The 18811-nt window shown below is 38.8% G+C and overlaps 2 protein-coding genes across 5 annotated transcripts in view; one reads left to right on the plus strand and one right to left on the minus strand.

The window, feature by feature from the left end:
- esyt2b (extended synaptotagmin-like protein 2b) overlaps positions 1 to 18811 on the minus strand; it is a 37221-nt gene that overhangs the window by 2343 nt on the left and 16067 nt on the right. The window contains exons 9-21 of one of the 4 annotated variants that reach the window (XM_057329259.1): positions 14824 to 15000; positions 14639 to 14721; positions 14493 to 14541; positions 14188 to 14277; positions 14003 to 14083; positions 12530 to 12631; positions 6697 to 6753; positions 6108 to 6182; positions 5917 to 6003; positions 4454 to 4603; positions 3798 to 4126; positions 2736 to 2834; positions 2414 to 2545 (exon numbers count right to left, since the gene is read on the minus strand). In XM_057329259.1, coding sequence (XP_057185242.1) covers positions 2414 to 2545; positions 2736 to 2834; positions 3798 to 4126; positions 4454 to 4603; positions 5917 to 6003; positions 6108 to 6182; positions 6697 to 6753; positions 12530 to 12631; positions 14003 to 14083; positions 14188 to 14277; positions 14493 to 14541; positions 14639 to 14721; positions 14824 to 15000 — 1511 coding nt within the window. The remainder of the gene's footprint in view (positions 1 to 2413; positions 2546 to 2735; positions 2835 to 3797; positions 4127 to 4453; positions 4604 to 5916; positions 6004 to 6107; positions 6183 to 6696; positions 6754 to 12529; positions 12632 to 14002; positions 14084 to 14187; positions 14278 to 14492; positions 14542 to 14638; positions 14722 to 14823; positions 15001 to 18811) is intronic. The other 3 variants (XM_057329279.1, XM_057329268.1, XM_057329286.1) reach the window with 3 other exon arrangements.
- LOC130551580 (uncharacterized) lies at positions 8841 to 11900 on the plus strand. Its single transcript, XM_057329295.1, has 2 exons — positions 8841 to 11454; positions 11487 to 11900. Exons 1-2 carry the CDS (start codon positions 10720 to 10722, stop codon positions 11502 to 11504), a joined length of 753 nt encoding a protein of 250 aa, XP_057185278.1. The 5' UTR covers positions 8841 to 10719; the 3' UTR covers positions 11505 to 11900.

An 18811-nucleotide genomic window follows, 5' to 3' on the forward strand; every position in this document is an offset into this window, starting at 1 on the left:
ACAACATGGCAGTTATGTCCCAGCAAAGAAAAAGCAGAAATCCACAGCAAGGCCATTTAAAGATGACTTCTTAAAGTTTGGGTTTGTCAACTGTTCTGACGCATACCATGCTGCCATACCAATGTGTGTAATATGCAGGGAAAAGTTGGCAAATGAAAGTTTGAAGCCAGCGAAGCTGGAAAGACGTTTAAGTACGTGCCATACCGACCTGGCAGACAAACCATTGGCTTTTTTTCAGAGGAAGGCTCATGAAATTCAGTCATCAGCTCAGGTACTCAGCAGAAGCATAACACACAATCACAAATTGCACCTGGCATCGTATAAAGTTTCATATCGTATTGCCAAAGAAAAAGTGCCACATACAATTGCAGAGAGATTAATACTGCCTGCTACACTAGAAATAATTAATACAGTTCTGGATGAAAAGGCATCAGAAAAGCTAAAACGAATTCCTCTTAGTGACAATACGGTGTCACGTCGAATTGGGGATATTGCGCAAAATTTGGAAAACCAGCTTATAGAGAGACTGAAGTCAGCAAAAGATTTTGCTATTCAGCTGGACGAAAGCACTGATGTTTCATCAAGTGCTACGTTACTGGTTTATGTTCGTTACATTTGGCAAGGAGAATTCGTTGAAGATCTTTTGTGCTGCCTAACGTTACCTTCTAGCACGCCAGGAGCTCGTATTTTTGAAGAGTTAAATGCTTTCATGACTAAATGCGGTCTGGATTGGGCTAACTGCAACGGCATCACCAGAGACGGAGCGGCCAACATGACTGGAAAACATAGCGGAGTTGCCAGAAGAATTAAGGATGCAGCAGGACAGAACATCGTTTGGAATCATTGTTTCATTCATCGCGAAGCTTTAGCATCAAAAGGAATACCACCGGAACTTGAAGTAGTGATGAAAGACATTGTCAAAGTTGTGAACTTTATTAAAGGCAGTGCTCTTAATAGCCGACTTTTCAAGGCCTTGTGTACTGAAATGGGAGCCGAGCACAAACATTTACTGTTTCATACAGATGTGAGATGGTTGTCAAAGGGAAGGGTGGTCAGCCGAGTGTACGAGTTGAGGGATGAAATACATGCTTTTTTTGCTGAGAAACGGTCACCTCTCGCAAGCTCATTCCGCGATGAGAAATGGCTTTTAACCCTGTTTTATCTTGCCGACATATTTTGTGTTCTAAACGAACTGAATCTAAAACTGCAAGGACGGGAGGACAACATTTTCAGACACTGCGAACAAATTCAGGCTTTCCAGAAATCACTCGAACTCTGGCAGCTGCGACTCAAAACCGCAACTACTATACATTTCCGACAATGATGAGACACATTGAAGAAAATGATGATTGCAAGAAATCGGTCGCAAGTCTAACACGTCTCATTCAGTCACATCTGGATGCACTGACGGGCAGTTTCTATCGCTACTTTCCCAAGGAGAAGTTTGGTGAATTAAAAGACAAGGAGTGGGTGAAAAATCCCTTTGACTTTGAACCTCCAGAATCAATTGCTAAACTGAATTTATCCTCTGAAGAAGAATCAGAAATGCTTCAGCTTACTTGTGACAGCACGTTGAAAACTCGTCACAAAACAGTAAAATTGTCTTCGTTCTGGAAAGGCCTTTCCACGGAGTATCCCATGCTGAGCAAAGCAAGCATTTTATTGCTACTACCCTTCATAACCACCTATATGTGTGAAACAGGATTTTCCGTTTTGACCAAAATGAAGACGAGACAGCGAAACAAACTGGATGCTTCTCCGGACATGCGTGTTGCCCTTTCGTCCTGCGAACCAGGTTGGGAACAGATTATGCAGAATAAGCAGGCCCACCCTTCTCATTAAGTAAGTTGTATAAACACACAGACACGCGCACACACACATACTCATTAGCTACTCCGGTCTCGCTCTGCGATATATATATATATATATATACTGAAACGCGCACACGTAATTATATATTATATTATATTATATATAGACAGAGAGAGGTGGGTCACCTAATCTTTTTCTTTATTTTTAAGGGTCGCTCTTTAAACAGTTTGAAAACCACTGCTTTAAACGGACAGTTCACCTAAAAATAAAAAAAGAGAAAGATATTTGGAAGAATGCTTATTACCAAACAGTTCTTGGACCCCATTGACTTCCATAGTAGAAAAAATGACTTTATATTTTTTGTTCTGTTGAACACAAAAGAAGATATTTTGAAGAATGTAAGACAGCTAGAACAGGTCCAAGAACTGTTTGGTTACGAGCATTCGTCCAAATATCTTTCCCTGTGTTCAACCAAACAAAGACATTTATACAGGTTTGGAACAACTAGAGAGTGAGCAATTCATGACAGAAATTTCATTTTGGGGTGAACTATTCCTTTAAGCACAATATCCAGCTCTAATGTGTTTACTCAGTGTCTTACGATTGGTCATAAACAGGGTTGAGTGTCTTCTTGAACACGCTGGTTTTTCTGCGGCCACTCCGGCTCTTGTCTGGTAACAGGTACAGGCGGATGTATGGATCCGAGCCATCTTTGGTCAGTGCTATGAGGTTTCTGTCATTGCAATACACACAGATGCAAACACATGTTCCACATTATTAACACATACATCAACTAGACACAAAGCCAATCGCTACCAGTCTTACACTTGAGAGAGAAATTTTCTTATCGTGTGTTAACTGTAAAAAGTAAGAAAATCAATAAATAAATTATTTGAAAAATAGATGCATTTGTGTATTCTCACCGGCAGGCATGAACCACTACAATGAGCTTGTTCCTTTGTAAGCTGTGTCTGACAGTAAGCTGAACTTCACCGAGTGGATACTGACTCAGCCCAGAACCGCTGTCATGTCAGAAAAACAGTGTGTTAACAGATTTATTTAAGCCACACATTAATAACACAAACATGTTGTTACAGAGCTCTGATAATGTACTGCAACTCTACTGTATGTTGTTTGTCTATGTGGTGTTTTTAATATGAATTAAGATCAAACATGAATATTCATCAGTCAACACCACTGCAGCGTGTTTTCTCCCTAAAACTGCAGTTTTAAAAGAAGTCTCAAAAACATGTAGTCAGAGTGGAGGCGTGAACTAATTTGAATATTAATAAAGCTGCATATACTAAATAACACAAGGGTGTAGAGTCACAAGCTTTTTCAGAGCATGAAAAATTAAACAAAAATGTTTAAATGTGTCATGTTGATGCTCAAAGATGAGGGACTTTAAAGGCGGAGTAGGCAATCCTGTCCAGAAACGTTTTTTTGTCATGCTGGTTGGAAGTCTCTTAACATATGGGAGGCAAATCCTGCCAAATTTAAATAAATAAATTAAACGATGAAAATGAAAATGAAAACCAGATTAGCAATTTCATTATACACAACTGCGTGCACAATATGTGCCAAAATGAAAAATAAAATGAAATTATTTTATTTTCATTTTCATTTTTACACTGACAATGCGTTGTCCCTGTCAAATTGAAAAAGAAAATACAATTGGTGATTTGACATTTCATTTTCACTAAAATCTCGATGCAAGACTGCCAATATGAAAATGAAAAGGCAAATGTGAAAAATAAATTGTAAAAACATTTTTTACAAAGGTTTTATTAATGTTCACGCAATAATACTGACGTGTTTTGGAGGAGGCGTGGCTTTGGATGGTGATTCGCATGGAGGGTGGGATCATGATTTCAGTGCTAGCAGGCTAAAGTTAGCATCTTACCAAATCATCTATTCCGCCTTAAAGGCAAATTCACACTGATCCAAAAAATGCCAACAAAATTAGCATTTAGACACAAACTCACTTTTGCAGTTTCTGTAATCTCTGCTGTAATTCCTGTGTGGCACAGGGCAATGAAATGTCAGAGGCCAGACTGTGCGTCGAGTCTCTGTGAGGGCTGCTTATCCCCAGACTGGAAACGCTGTGACGTGCCTCCGCCAGGCGCACAGGGGAGCCGTCTGATCCCCGTTTCCCCTGAGGTGTGTCGGGTGGAGGGGGCTGGATGACTGTGGGTGTGGAGTCGCTGGTGGTAGTGCTGGCTGTCTGAGATTGTGAACTGCCATTTTGACTAGTGTGTTGGACTCGGACGGATGATGGTTGACTGGATGTTACCACCTCCTCCAAAGAGAGAACCTGAGGACATTTATAAGACCAAATATTTACTTAATTAAACACACAATCTGAACCACACACGCCAAAACACCTCCCTAACCTACTCTATGTACATAAACACTAGAGGTGAGAATCAGTAGGAAGATAGCATTTTATATCAATATATGGACCACCACAAGATATGAGAAATGTAATTAAAAATATTGATTCTTGGTATGAGAATGTCAATATAATATTTTCTCCCATTTCCGCTCACCCCAAACACAAATTAAAGCTCTCGTTTAATTTCTTGATACAAGACGAGCACAGTTTTTTGAATCACACACATATAGACAAAGACACACCAACCCTGAGAGCCATTTTCAGTTTGAGGGTGCTCCTGGGGCCAGAGTTCTGCAGGGGGAAATGCTGATTCAGTGTCATGTCCACCTCCTGCAGCAGAGAGGCAAGTGCTACCCGCAAGATACCCAGGGTGCACTTTAGCTTACTGTCCATCACCTGAGACACACACATACTGTATATTTATTTCCTACAAATGCAAAACAGTTTAATGAAATAGAAATATCTTACATTTGTTTGTGTATCTTCTAGGGCTGTGTATGGGCAAGGGCCTTTTGATACAATACATATCACGATAGATAAGTTACAATACAATATTTTGAATATATTTCGATACGATAAATAGTTGCACTATATTGCAATACTTTTCAAATAAAAAATGTAAAAAGAAAATAGAGCTGAAAATACAACTTGCTGTGGACCACCTGGGGTATTTTTTAACATCCCACCAATAGAATCCATCACATACCAGTAAACACCATTATAGCTTCAATTAAAACTAATACAATTTCCATTACAACCATTAAATCCATTACATTTTCTATTGTGCTTTGGGCAGAGTTCTATTGTTTTTTTCAGGCAAGGTTGTTTTTGCTGCTCTTCAGTTTGATAGCGTTAATGTCAGTTTGTGCATTCTTTACGTGCATTCCCAACGCACAGTGAGAGCAGCTGAGAAGATCATTGCTGTCTCTCCCCCCCCTCCAGGACGTTTATGGAACCCGTCTCACCCGCAAAGCCCTCTGCATTGCAGATGATCCCACCCGACACACAGCTTCTTCAGGCTGCTGCCATCAGGGCGGAGACTGCAGTCTCCTGGCCAGGACCAGCAGACTAAAGGAGAGCTTCATCCACCAGGCAGTCAGGAAGCTAAACTCCCTGCAATTTCAATCCTCTATATGTATGTACTGTACATGTGGCAGAATTAACAATAAAGCAGACTTTGACTTTTGACTTTAGATTGCATTTAATTACTTGCAGTTATTTTTTGACAGTGGAGCACAAGGATAGAGTCATTTTCGCTTTTGCAACCTAATACCCTCATTGTCCGTCAATTAAAAAAAAACTCTGTCTTTGCTCCACATCGCGCATCACAATGAACACAATTCATGCGTGCTCTAAACACGCATCATTAAAATCAAAGCGCACCCACGCATCGGCTCTGGAAGCTGGAGCGCCATGCTCGCTCCCGCTTGAGTTAATAGGCGTATGTACTGTATATGACGTTAAAACGTGATTTTAATAAATGTATCGATATTAGAGGTTGGACTATCGATACACTATCGTGAACAAAAATATTGCGATAGTTTACTGTATCTACATTTTTGCACAGCCCTAGTAACTACTACGGCTGAGCTGTAGAGTTCTCAAAATGTTTAACCACTCTTATCAACATTATACAGATCAATACTTTTTACACTGATGAGTAATTGAGATGACTTTATCATCTTTTATGATGGTCTCTTCTAGAATACCTCAACTTCCAGTTCCTGAGTGCGGGGGTTGTTGATGAGGAAGGAAAAAGCATCCTCCCACAGTGGCTCACTTGTTTTATATCTCACCTGAAACCACAGAAGCAAAACGCAGCCCGGGACTGAATATGCTTCAACATTATCAATTGTTTCGATGGGTAGTCTCAGAGTAAAGCTGCTAAAAAAAACTTTACCTTGCTTGTGTGTGTCGTTTGTCCAACAGTCAGTTTGACAAAAGGGTCTGGATCTATGCTCACTTTCTTCCCAGACTGTTGAACGAGAAAAACAGTCAGTTGCACTTTATGACATCATCCTTTAAGCAAATAAACTGTGTAAAATGGTGATTCATACAAAATGAACTATTATTAAGTATGTTTTAATGCCATTCTAATATCATAATGTTTTTTTATATCGAAGTTACAGTGCCAGTGCTGTTTATACCAGAAAGTTTTAATCCCAGTGATATAAATGCAAAAAAAAATAATGAATAAAATAAAACAATAAAAACATGAATGTACTGAATGTATGTACAAAAACATACCATTTATATATACAGTAGTAGTCGGATATCTATGCATGTATAATGGATTTATAAAGAAACATCAATTCAATTATCAATTAAGATGAAAAAGTATCTAATTGATTTTGAATGCTTGCAATGGTGCATTACAGAAAAATCCATTATAGAAAAGCCTTTTAGATAATTACGCAAAATAACAAATCACAAGTGATAAGATCGTGCTGAATGTCCATATTTTAAAATGCCATGCCCGTGATGCATACCTTCAGGCCTTTATAAGGGGGTTTGGGGCCATCAGGGTTAAAGTCAAGAGGACTTATCTTTCCAGAAGAATAGTTGAGAAAAATTGAAAACAGGATAGTTAATGTAAGAGGACATGCAGGATAGATACAGACGTGCTCAAATTTGTTGGTACCCTTACAGCTCATTGAAATAATGCTTCATTCCTCCTGAAGAGTGATGAAATTAAAAGCTATCGTATCATGTACACTTGCATGCCTTTGGTAGGTCATAGAATAAAGCAGTGGAAAGAGATGAATTATTGCTTATTCTACAAAGATATTCTAAAATGGCCTGGTCACATTTGTTGGTACCCCTTAGAAAAGATAATACATAATTGGATTAAAGTGATATTTCAAACTAATTAGTTTCTTTAATTAGTATATGGAGTGATTCTGCGGACTAAATTAAAAAGGAATTGCAAACTGCATTTGCAAATGCGTTTTCTATTTGTTCGTGTCAAAATTGTGACATAATTCAAACGCAAATGCAAACCGTTTTCATTTGCATTTACGCGAACGTACAATGTCTGCCAAATTTCAAAAGGAAAAGCAAAGTCTATTTGCAAATGAATTACCTCTGTCTTACGAGTTACGACCCTGCCATATTTAAATCGCAATATCAATTTCCCATATGCTATTTCACTCCCTCTGGCGTCACGTATTAAGCCTGCCAAAACTCAAATGAAATCGCAAATCCCTTTGCATTTGCGTTTCCTCTGACTTGTGCAGAAACCTGTCAATCAATGGCGGGGGTGGCTTATTCAACAGGGCGTGTTTGTATCGGGAAGTGACGTCATTCACCGTCGCAGCGTCAGTCCAACACTAAGGTGACACCGGTTGTGGCTGAAAGGGATTCAGCTACAGCTAAAAGCCATAATAACAATAATGGAACAAACGAGGATCAGATGCAAAGTTTCATATAGAGAAAATCTTTACAATGAATCACAATTGCGGCACTTAACAAGTATAATTTAAAGAAGTTCAACGGGCTCGATAAACACAAACAGTGGTTTGGTGATCTCAATGAGCTACCAATAAAAGTCATATTGAAGCAGTGTGGATTCATCATAATTACATTCATTTCTCAGGTTGTTGCATCACCTGATGGGCTCATTTACTGCACATGTTGTTGAAAAGGCTGTTCGGAAATTACATTTTAAATACAGCAAAAACTCCAAACAGTAATTTGTAGATGACAGCTACTTCTGTGTCCAGCAAACTCACTAAAACACTGGAGCACAAGTTTGTCTTTGTCTCACTATGTTATGATACAAAAATAAAGAGAAGTAGAATTCACATACTTTTGTAATTTATTATTAACTTGTTATATGCATAATGAACAACAATGATAATGCAGGATGCTGTTTATTCATACAAAGTGAACATGTTTTGTTATGATTTCCAACACGTATTAATCATGATGCAAAATACGGTCACAGTGTTGTCAAGAAATGTCATGTCCTCGCTTCGAGTTCGGAGTACTGTGAAAACGAATACCATAAACAAACATGTGTAGAGGAATGTTGCAGAAGGTGATGATTATCCATCCTGCACAGAAGTTTCACATGCTAAGTGATGCCGCTCTGAGCCCAGAGTTCCAGCGCGAGTTATTCCCAAACAAACAAAAAACTGCACTGTTTTCAACGCCGATTGTGAGTGCAGTTGTAACTTCACTCCTAATGTGTTTAGCTGTATCACATGTATCTACTTAAGTTCCAGTCGACGGTGAATGACATCACTTCCCGATACAAACACGCCCCGTTGAATAAGCCCACCCCCGCCATCGATTGACAGGTTTCTGTACAAGTCAGGGGAAACGCAAATGCAAAGGGATTTACAATTTCATTTGAGTTTTGGCAGGCTTAATATGCGACGCCAGAGGAAGTGAAATAGCATATGGGGAATTGCTATTGCGATTTAAATATGGCAGGGTCGTAACTCGTAAAACAGAGGTAATTCATTTGCAAATAGACTTTGCTTATCCTTTTGAAATTTGGCAGACATTGTACGTTCGCGTAAATGCAAATGCAAACGGTTTGCATTTGCGTTTGAATTATGTCACAATTTTGACGCGAACAAATAGAAAACGCATTTGCAAATGCAGTTTGCAATACCTTTTTAATTTAGTCCGCAAAATCATTCCATATTAGTATCACACATGTATCCAATCTTGTAAGCAGTCATTCAGCCTATTTAAACGGAGAAAAGTAGTCACTGTGCTGTTTGGAATCATTGTGTGCACCACACTGAACATGGACCAGAGAAAGCAAGGATAGAGTTGTCTGAGGGGCTCAGAAAGAAAATAATAGACAAGCATGGTAAAGGCTACAAGACCATCTCCAAGCAGCTAGATGTTCCTGTGACAACAGTTGCAAATATTATTAAGAAGTTTAAGGTCCATGGAATTGCCAACCTCCCTGGGCCCGGCCGCAAGAGGAAACTCAGATTGAACAGAAGGATAGTGAGAATGGTAGAAAAAGAACCAAGGATAACTTCCAAAGAGATACAAGCTGAACTCCAAGGTGAACGCACGTCAGTTTCTGATCGCACCCTCCGTCGCTTTTTGAGCAAAGTGGGCTCCATGAAAGAAGACCCAAGAGGACTCCACTTTTGAAAGAAAAACATAAAAAAGCCAGACTGGAATTTGCTCAAATTCATATTGACAAGCCACAATCCTTCTGGGACTATGTTCACAGACGAAAAAATCAAGCTTTCAAAGAAGTGAACACCATACCTACAGTGAAACATGGAGGAGGCTCGGTTATGTTTTGGGGCTGCTTTGCTGCATCTGGCACAGGGTACCTTGAATCTGTGCAGGGCACAATGAAATCTCAAGACTATCAAGGCATTCTGGAGCGAAACATACTGCCCAGTGTCAGAAAGCTCTGTCTCAGTCGCAGGTCATGGGTCCTCCAACAGGATAATGATCCAAAACACACAGCTAAAATCACCCAAGAATGGATAAGAACAAAACATTGGACTATTCTGAAGTGGCCTTCTATGAGTCCTGATCTGAATCCTAACGAACATCTATGGAAAGAGCTGAAACTTGCAGTCTGGAGAAGGCGCCCATCAAACCTGAGACAACTAGAGCAGTTTGCTCAGGAAAAGTGGGCCAAACTACCTGTTAACAGGTGCAGAAGTTTCATTGAGCTACAGAAAACGTTTGCTTGCACTGAATGCCACTAAAGGTTGTGCAACAAAATATTAGGTTAAGGAGTCCCATCATCCCATGACATTTTCAGTTGTTTTATTATTTACAATATTATGTTGAATAAAAAAATCAAAAGCAAAGTCTGATTTCTATTAAATATGGAATAAACATTGATGTATGTCAATTACTTTTGTCAGTTTCAAGTTATTTCAGAGAAAATTGTGCATTCTTTGTTTTTTGTGGAGGGGTACCAACAAATTTGAGCACGTCTGTACATAGTTACATCGGACTGATCTTGTACTGTACATATACAATCGATAATCCAGATTGTCCATCAGATTTTAGCAAAATAAAAAAGCAAAAAAAGTTTTTAAACAAAAAAAAGTCGAATTCAACCGCAATAAAGTTTTCCATAGAGTGAAATTATTTAACTGTCAGAAAGGTTTTGCTTTCATTTCCTACTGTAACATATTGCTGACAAGGATACAAAGAGCCTAAATAATCTGGTGACTTTTTTGCCTTCCACTCACACACTGAAGTAGATCTAGACCAGGAAATGTCCATCACATGTCTAAAAATGACCAAGCAGTATTTAGACAAAGCATATGACTAGCATCACCAGAGTTATACAGTATATCACAGAAGTGAGTACACCCCTCACATTTTTGTAAATATTTTATTATATCTTTTCATGTGACAACACTGAAGAAATGACACTTTGCTACAGTATGAAGTAGTGAGTGTACAGCTTGTATAACGGTGTAAATTTGCTGTCCTCTCAAAATAACTCAACACACAGCCATTAATGTCTAAACCGCTGACAACAAAAGTGAGTACACCCCTAAGTGAAAATGTCCAAATTGGGCCTTATTAGCCATTTTCCCTCCCCGGTGTCATGTGATTCATTAGTGTTACAAGGTCTCAGGTGTAAATGGGGAGCAGTTGTGTTAAATTTGGTGTTATTGCTCTCACTCTCTCATACTGGTCACTGGAAGTTCAACATGGCACCTCATGGCAAAGAACTCTCTGAGGATCTGAAAAAAAGAATTGTTGCTCTACGTAAAGATGGCCTAGGCTATAAGAAGATTGCCAAGACCCTGAAACTGAGCTGCAGCACGGTGGCCAAGACCATACAGAGGTTTAACAGGACAGGTTCCACTCAGAACAGGCCTCGCCATGGTCGACCAAAGAAGTTGAGTGCATGTGCTCAGCATCATATACGTCTATTTCCCAAAGACAACCTCTGGATGAGTGCTGCCAGCATTGCTGCAGAGGTTGAAGGCGTGGGGGGTCAGCCTTTCAGCGCTCAGACCATACGCCGCACACTGCATCAAATTGGTCTGCATGGCTGTCGTCCCAGAAGGAAGCCTCTTCTAAAGATGATGCACAAGAAAGCCTGCAAACAGTTTGCTGAAGACAAGCAGACTAAGGACATGGATTACTGGAACCATGTCCTGTGGTCTGATGAGACCAAGATAAACTTATTTGGTTCAGATGGTGTCAAGCATGTGTGGCGGCAACCAGGTGAAGAGTACAAAGACAAGTGTGTCTTGCCTACAGTCAAGCATGGTGGTGGGAGTGTCATGGTCTGTGGCTGCATGAGTGCTGCCGGCACTAGGGAGCTACAGTTCATTGAGGGAACCATGAATGCCAACATGTACTGTGACATACTGAAGCAGAGCATGATCCCCTCCCTTCAGAGACTGGGCCGCAGGGCAGTATTCCAACATGATAACTACCCCAAAAGAAGCTGAGGGTAAAGGTGATGGACTGGCCAAGCATGTCTCCAGATCTAAACCCTATTGAGCATCTGTGGGGCATCCTCAAACGGAAGGTGGAGGAGCGCAAGGTCTCTAACATCCACCAGCTCCGTGATGTCGTCATGGAGGAGCGGAAGAGGACTCCAGGGGCAACCTGTGAAGCTCTGGTGAAATCCTTACCCAAGAGGGTTAAGGCAGTGCTGGAAAATAATGGTGGCCACACAAAATATTGACACTTTGGGCCCAATTTGGACATTTTCACTTAGGGGTGTACTCACTTTTGTTGCCAGCGGTTTAGACATTAATGGCTGTGTATTGAGTTATTTTGAGGGGAGAGCAAATTTACACTGTTATACAAGCAGTCCACTTTCCTGTGGCTCAGTGGTTTGAGCATGGCGTTAGCAACACCAAGGTCATGGGTTCGATCCCAGGGATTGCACATACTTAGAAACAAATGTATAGTATAATGCAATGCAAGTCGCTTTGGAAACAGTGTCTGCCAAATGCATAAATGTAATGTAAATGTACATTACATTGTAGTTAAGTGTCATTTCTTCAGTGTTGTCACATGAAAAGATATAATCAAATATTTACTAAAATGTGAGGGGTGTACTCACTTCTGTGAGATACTGTATACGCAGTACAGTATGAACAAAATTGGTCTGTGATGGTCAAATAAAATTATGTGATACTATTTTAATAAGTAGGACAAAGATAATTGTTATGAAATCTATGATATCTCAAACTATAAACGTATCACATATTCCAACAGGTAATAGTGGTAATTCACATGCACCAGTTCAACACACATCTTGAGTGAATTAAATGTCTATCCACACTGTTAGGTACCCAGCTAAAGCCAGGCCTGGAGATCTAGGATGCAGATGACTGGACAACTCACAAGTAAAGTTCTACAGAGAGATTCAGAGTTCTCACAAAAGACCAGACCAGATGCCCTCCTCTCCTTCAGGTTTCCACAGCCAAAGCTGCCCTCAAAGACCCTCTTTTAGTAGAGGAGGAAGGCACAATGAAGAGCATTAATCAAGTGGCCACTTTAAGTCAAGACTGGGGGACTTATTAGGCCTGGGGTTTTCAGTCATGGTAAACTCTCTCTTTAATAACAAACAATTCAAATAAAACTAATGGTTGCACGGGGATGTTAATTATATTCCTTAAAGTGATAGTTTATCCGAAAATGTTTTCATTAATTACTAACCCTTTATACAGGTTTGGAACAATGGTGAGTAAATGATGACAGAATTTTCATTTTTGGGTGAACTGTCCTTTAAGGAGCATCAAAATATTATTTGTACCTGTAGCTCTCACACATCTATTCAGTGCAGTGAAACTCATTTAGGTGTGTAAAGTTGTGTATTTGTTCGCACTGTACACAGTAAAATCGCCAGTGTTAAAAAGGTCAAATTAACACTCACAGTGTATATATAATCCACACTCTCAAAGTGTGGATTATATAAACACTGTGAGAGTTAATTTGACCCTTTTTAACACTGGCGATTTTGCTGTGCTAATATTAAACAAAAAAGAAAACCCTACAAACACGTTCTAAAAGCAGAACATAAAACATTCGTGCTGAAATGTGAGAAGGACTTTCTTATGAAATCAGAATCCATCAGATATATGATTAGATCTTAGAAAATCAGAGAAACGATCCTACTGTATGAACACACACACACAGGTGTCTGGTTTACTATCTCCGTGGGGACAGTCCATAGGCGTAATGTTTTTTATACTGTACATACTGTATATTTTATCCCCTACCCCTAAACCTAAAGATCATAGAAAACTTTTTTGTATTTTTAGATTTTTTTTAAATATTGTTTTGTACAATTTATAAGCTTTTGTGCCCATGGGGACCTCAATTTTGGTCCCCACGTGTTGGTGTGCATTCAGGTTTAGGCCCCCACCGGGATATAAAGACATGAACACACACACACGCGCGCACACACACACGCGCGCACACACACACGCGCGCACACACACGCACACGCGCACACACACACACACACACACACACACACACACACACACACACACACACACACACACACACACACACACACACACACACGTGTCTGGTTTACTATCTCTGTGGGGACAGTCCATAGGCGTAATGTTTTTATACTGTACAAACTGTATATTTTATCCCCTACCCCTAAACCTAACTTTTTGCATTTTTAGATTTTTTAAAAATATTGTTCTGTACAATTTATACGTTTTTTTTGCCCATGGGGACCTCAATTTTGGTCCCCACGGTGACACGAGTCCCATGTGTTGGTGTGCATTCAGGTTTAGGTCCCCACCGGGATGTAAAAACATGTCCACACACACACACACTTCAGAAAAATGTTCTTACTGGCAAATTTCTGGCAGAATCCAGGTAAACAACTAGAAGAGCTGAGGAGAGATTGTCATTCGTCCTTATGGTCCTCAGAACCTAATAAGAGAACAGATAAAGAGAGAGACATTATCAAAGGTTTAGCTAGTGTTTTTCATCAAGTCTGCCTGTCAGTCAATGTGCGAGTGTGTGCGTGTGCATACTTGATCTAGTTTCTCAGCACTTGGATACAATGAAAGCCACTCTAATCTCAGATGAAGCTTGCCTGTAGCAACCTCTTCCAAGTCAAACCACTGCAGAAACACCAAAAATCATCAGTGTACAGGAACAGCAATTACAGGTACACATTTTAGTAAGAATCTAACATATTTCATCATTGCTTGCTGTTTTGTTCAATTCAAATTGAACTGTGGAATTGTACATTTAGAGGGCCATTTATGGCAATGCTGAAATAACATTCTTGGTGATATCAAGTTATGTAAATTAAGCTTATTTGAGATTCTATTACCTTATCAACCTTCTGTTCCTTATAAAGCTCACTCAAGTTGATCATTAGGCTGGAACAAGAATAAACAAAACATATAAAAGTTATGTAAAAGGTACATGATTTAAAATAGGAAATATATATTTCCACTATATAAATGAAATAATCACCTGCCCAAGAAGTCATCTTTATCAGGGTCTGCATCAAAAAGCTCAATTTCCAGATGTTGTCCTGAATGTTCATAAACTAGTGCCTGACCATGCAACAAATACATACACATGCTTAGATTTCTATTTATGTGTATGAGTATTATAAGATTCTATACGTATTGAGCATGTGTACACTATGTATTCACCTCATACACCTCGTTCCATTTGGGTTGCAGACATTCTTTGATGGTCTTGCTTCTGAAGTACTGGTTGCAGACCAGCAGCCTGCCATATGGATCAGATTTACGCCTTATTAGACCTCCTAAATATGTGTCCTTAGCTTCTAGATTTTGTGCTTCGAGGAAATTAATCCTTAGAACACCCTGATGAGAAAGAGAAAATTAAATGCTACAAGACATATTTCACAATACTATTAACAAACATACACTGTAAAAAAAAACGTAATTTTACAGAATTTTCCTGTTTTTTTTTACATTTTTTTTCTGTATTTTTGAAAAACAGGAAAAAAATGTCTAATTACAGAAATAAACTGTGAATTTGATTTATTTTACGGATTTTCCCTGTATTTTGGAAATACGGGGAAAAAATGTCAAATTACAGAAATAGACTGCGAATTTGTTTTATTTTACAGATTTTTTCCGTATATTTAAAATATGGTTAAAAATGATAAAAATTGTCAAATTACAGAAATAGACAGAAAAGTTACATTGTTTATTTAAAAAGGTATCTGTATATAATTGAATATAAAGTATATAAAGTCCTTTAGACAGGAAAAAATGAAAATATTCGTGTGATTTTACATCAAGAGCAGAGACATGTTCCTGTGCATTTTGTTTTGTTGTTTCACTGGAACGAATAGTTTCTATGATAGCGTGATAGATTGAGGCACTCGTGAAGATTGTGCCCAGGAGCCAGTGCCACTGATAAAAGCAGCATGATTAAAAAAAAAACACAAGGCTGTCTCTTATTAAACACAAACGAACGAAATGAATGCTCTGCTGTTCAAATAGAAATGCGTCCGCGACGCGATATGTTTTAAAAGTACTTCGACTGCGTGTTGGCGTAAAAGAGCTGGTGAGTTAGTTTTCTATCCGAAAGAATCAGTTCGTGCATCAGAATCAGACATCACTACTGTGACTGACCAATCTAGTTCCGCTTGTTAAAGTAGTTCTGCTGCATTCAGTGTTTTGTTACGCATTTATTCTCATAATATGATAACATCATATAATACATTCTTTCTTTTAGTAGCCTACGCACATATTTACATGACAGTTATGAAGATTTTATATCTTAGAAATTTTATAATTCGCGCAAGGATACACATTCTAAGCACAAAGTAGAGCAGCTGCGCACGTGATAGGACATCACCTCACCTCAGCCTAACCGCCAGTTTTGGAGAGGCGAAGCAGGTAAGATGCATATTTATTTATATAATAATATTAATATGTGTAAGTTCTAGCATTACATTTTTTAATGTATTAATATTGACCACATTTGGGAGCAAACCGGTAATCATTTAACGGTAATCTTTAAAATGTTTATCTTAAAAAGTAGGCCTCGGTTGATGGTAACGTTAATGTGTATTTTTTTCTTTTTTAGGCCTCGGTTGATGGTAACGTTAATGTGTATTTTTTTCTTTTTGTGTGATTTTAACCAAGTCCTACTTTATAACTTGTTAGTTTTGTGGTTTTAGTGCGTTCTATTGCGTTTTAAGAGTTGCAAACCCCCCTAAAAGCCACCTTAGTCAAAAATGAAATTATGATTTTGTGTAACGTTAACATTAAATGCTTTCCACACATAGTAACGTTAACTGTTAACTTATAACGTTACGTTACTCAAATAATTTTGCTTCAAAATCTGGTACAAGTTAAATGAAAGTAAATGGAGGAGCCTGATAAAAAAATGCTTGTTTAACATACACAAAAATAAGTCTGACGGATTTTGAGGGTTTTGCTTCCGACCTCTTCATTTTATTACTGAGTAACTTATCTAACGTTACCTAACTTACTTGCCAAATTAGCCGTTGACGAATAGTAGACATTTTTAGACTTTATTGACAATTTCTGACAAATATAAATTGGCCTAAAAGTTAAAATATGCCGTTACTGAGGCGATGGATTAAAGTTGAGTTCATTACAACGCCTGCATAGTGACATTCTTAAAAACGTATTAAACTCCAATGTAAGTATAGCTTTCAGATATAGTCACAAAGATGATATGTTTAAATCAAGTGTGGTGTACATTCAAGGCCGGTTTCTGTATAAGCAGAATCAGCGGAGCCACATGTGCTTGCATCTTCATATTTCGTCACATAACCGCGTCGTCATGATCTCCGTAATATTTCGTCAGTTTTCATATAGGATTCACTTTGGTATACGTTACAGTATGGAAAAACGTGAAAATACTGATTCTGCTCGGAGTGGAACGACATTTTTTTTTTTTTCGTTTTAAAGGGATACTTCACCCAAAAATGAAAATCCTGTCATAATTTACTCTCCTTCGAGTTTTTCCAACTGTGTATACATTTCTTTGTTCTGATGAACACTGAGAAAGATATTTTGAAGAATGCTTATAACCAAACAGACCTCAACACCCATTGACTACCATAGTAGGAAAAAAACAATGGTAGTCAAAAGTGCCCCAGAACTGTTTGCTGACCTACATTCTTCAAAATGTCTTTTGTGTTCAACAAAATAAATTTATTTATAAAATATTTTTTCTTATTATGGTAGTCAATGGGTGTTGAGATCTGTTTGGTTGTAAGCATTGTTCCACATATCTTATCAGAACAAAGAAATGTATACACATTTGGAGCAATTCGAAGGTGAGTAAATGATGATAGAGTTTTCATTTGTGGGTGAAGTATCACTTTAAGCCCTGGTTGTCATCCTGTAGTCTTTCACATTGCTGTTGGTTTGATTTTATTGAAATTCAACAGACACTGGACTGGAATGGCCACATTCCAGTCTCTTAATTTCTCCAGGCTGTATACTGATAAGGACTTACTGGTTAGCAGATAGCATTTATTACTTTAGTACGTTTAGTATTTTAGACGTTTCTCAGTATATTTCTTTGGATTTTTGTAGATATCTTAACATGTCCCTTACACTTACATGTTTGATTTTCCTTCCTGCAAGTAAGCGGGGCTTCTTGAGCTAGTTCTCAAGTACTTTAGAGAGAAAGAGGATCAGATGTTCCGTAAAGTTGACCAGACAACCTTGCCTGATGAAGTGGACTGTGCTGGACTTCCAAGTACACCCTGCATAATTGTGTGTGTTATGTTTAAAAATTCTGAAGTGAAGCTATATTTAATATTTGTTGGAATTCATGTTCTATTTTGTCACAGTGTTATAGATCCCTTTTTGTCTTTCATGTTTTGACAGGACGTTCTCCTTTGACTGCAGAGTACTTTGTTATCTGTGGACCAGGTCATAGTTAACAGCCACATCATCATCTTCATTGATGCTGTCAAGTTGATGTTTGTCTCATACTACTGCTTGAACATTTCCTATCCAGCTGAACAAGGAGCAACACTGGAATTTGTGCAGAGGTAAGAAAGAAGCTAATGTCAGTCAACATCCAATCACATACCACGCTCTCACAAACTCTCATCCTCACATACACTCACTCTCACAAACACTCATCTCACATACATCTCTCACAAACACTCATCCTCACATACACTCACTCTCACAAACACACATCCTCACATACACTCACTCTCATCTCACACACACTCACTCCTCTCACACACACACACACATCCTCACATACACTCACTCTCACAAACACTCATCCTCACATACACTCACCCACAAACACTCATCCTCACATACACTCACTCTCACAAACACTCATCCTCACATACACTCACCCACAAACACTCATCCTCACATACACTCACTCTCACAAACACTCATCCTCACATACACTCACTCTCACAAACACTCATCCTCACATACACTCACTCTCACAAACATCATCCACATACCTCACTCTCAAACCTCATCTCATACACTCACACACACACTCATCATCCTCACATACACTCACTCTCACAAACACACATCCTCACACACACACTCTCACAAACACATCATCCTCACACACACACTCTCACACACACACACACACATCATCATCACACACACACACTCACTCTCACAAACACAC

The sequence above is a fragment of the Triplophysa rosa genome, linkage group LG1 (assembly GCF_024868665.1).
Source record: "Triplophysa rosa linkage group LG1, Trosa_1v2, whole genome shotgun sequence".
NCBI classification, from domain to species: Eukaryota; Metazoa; Chordata; class Actinopteri; order Cypriniformes; family Nemacheilidae; genus Triplophysa; species Triplophysa rosa.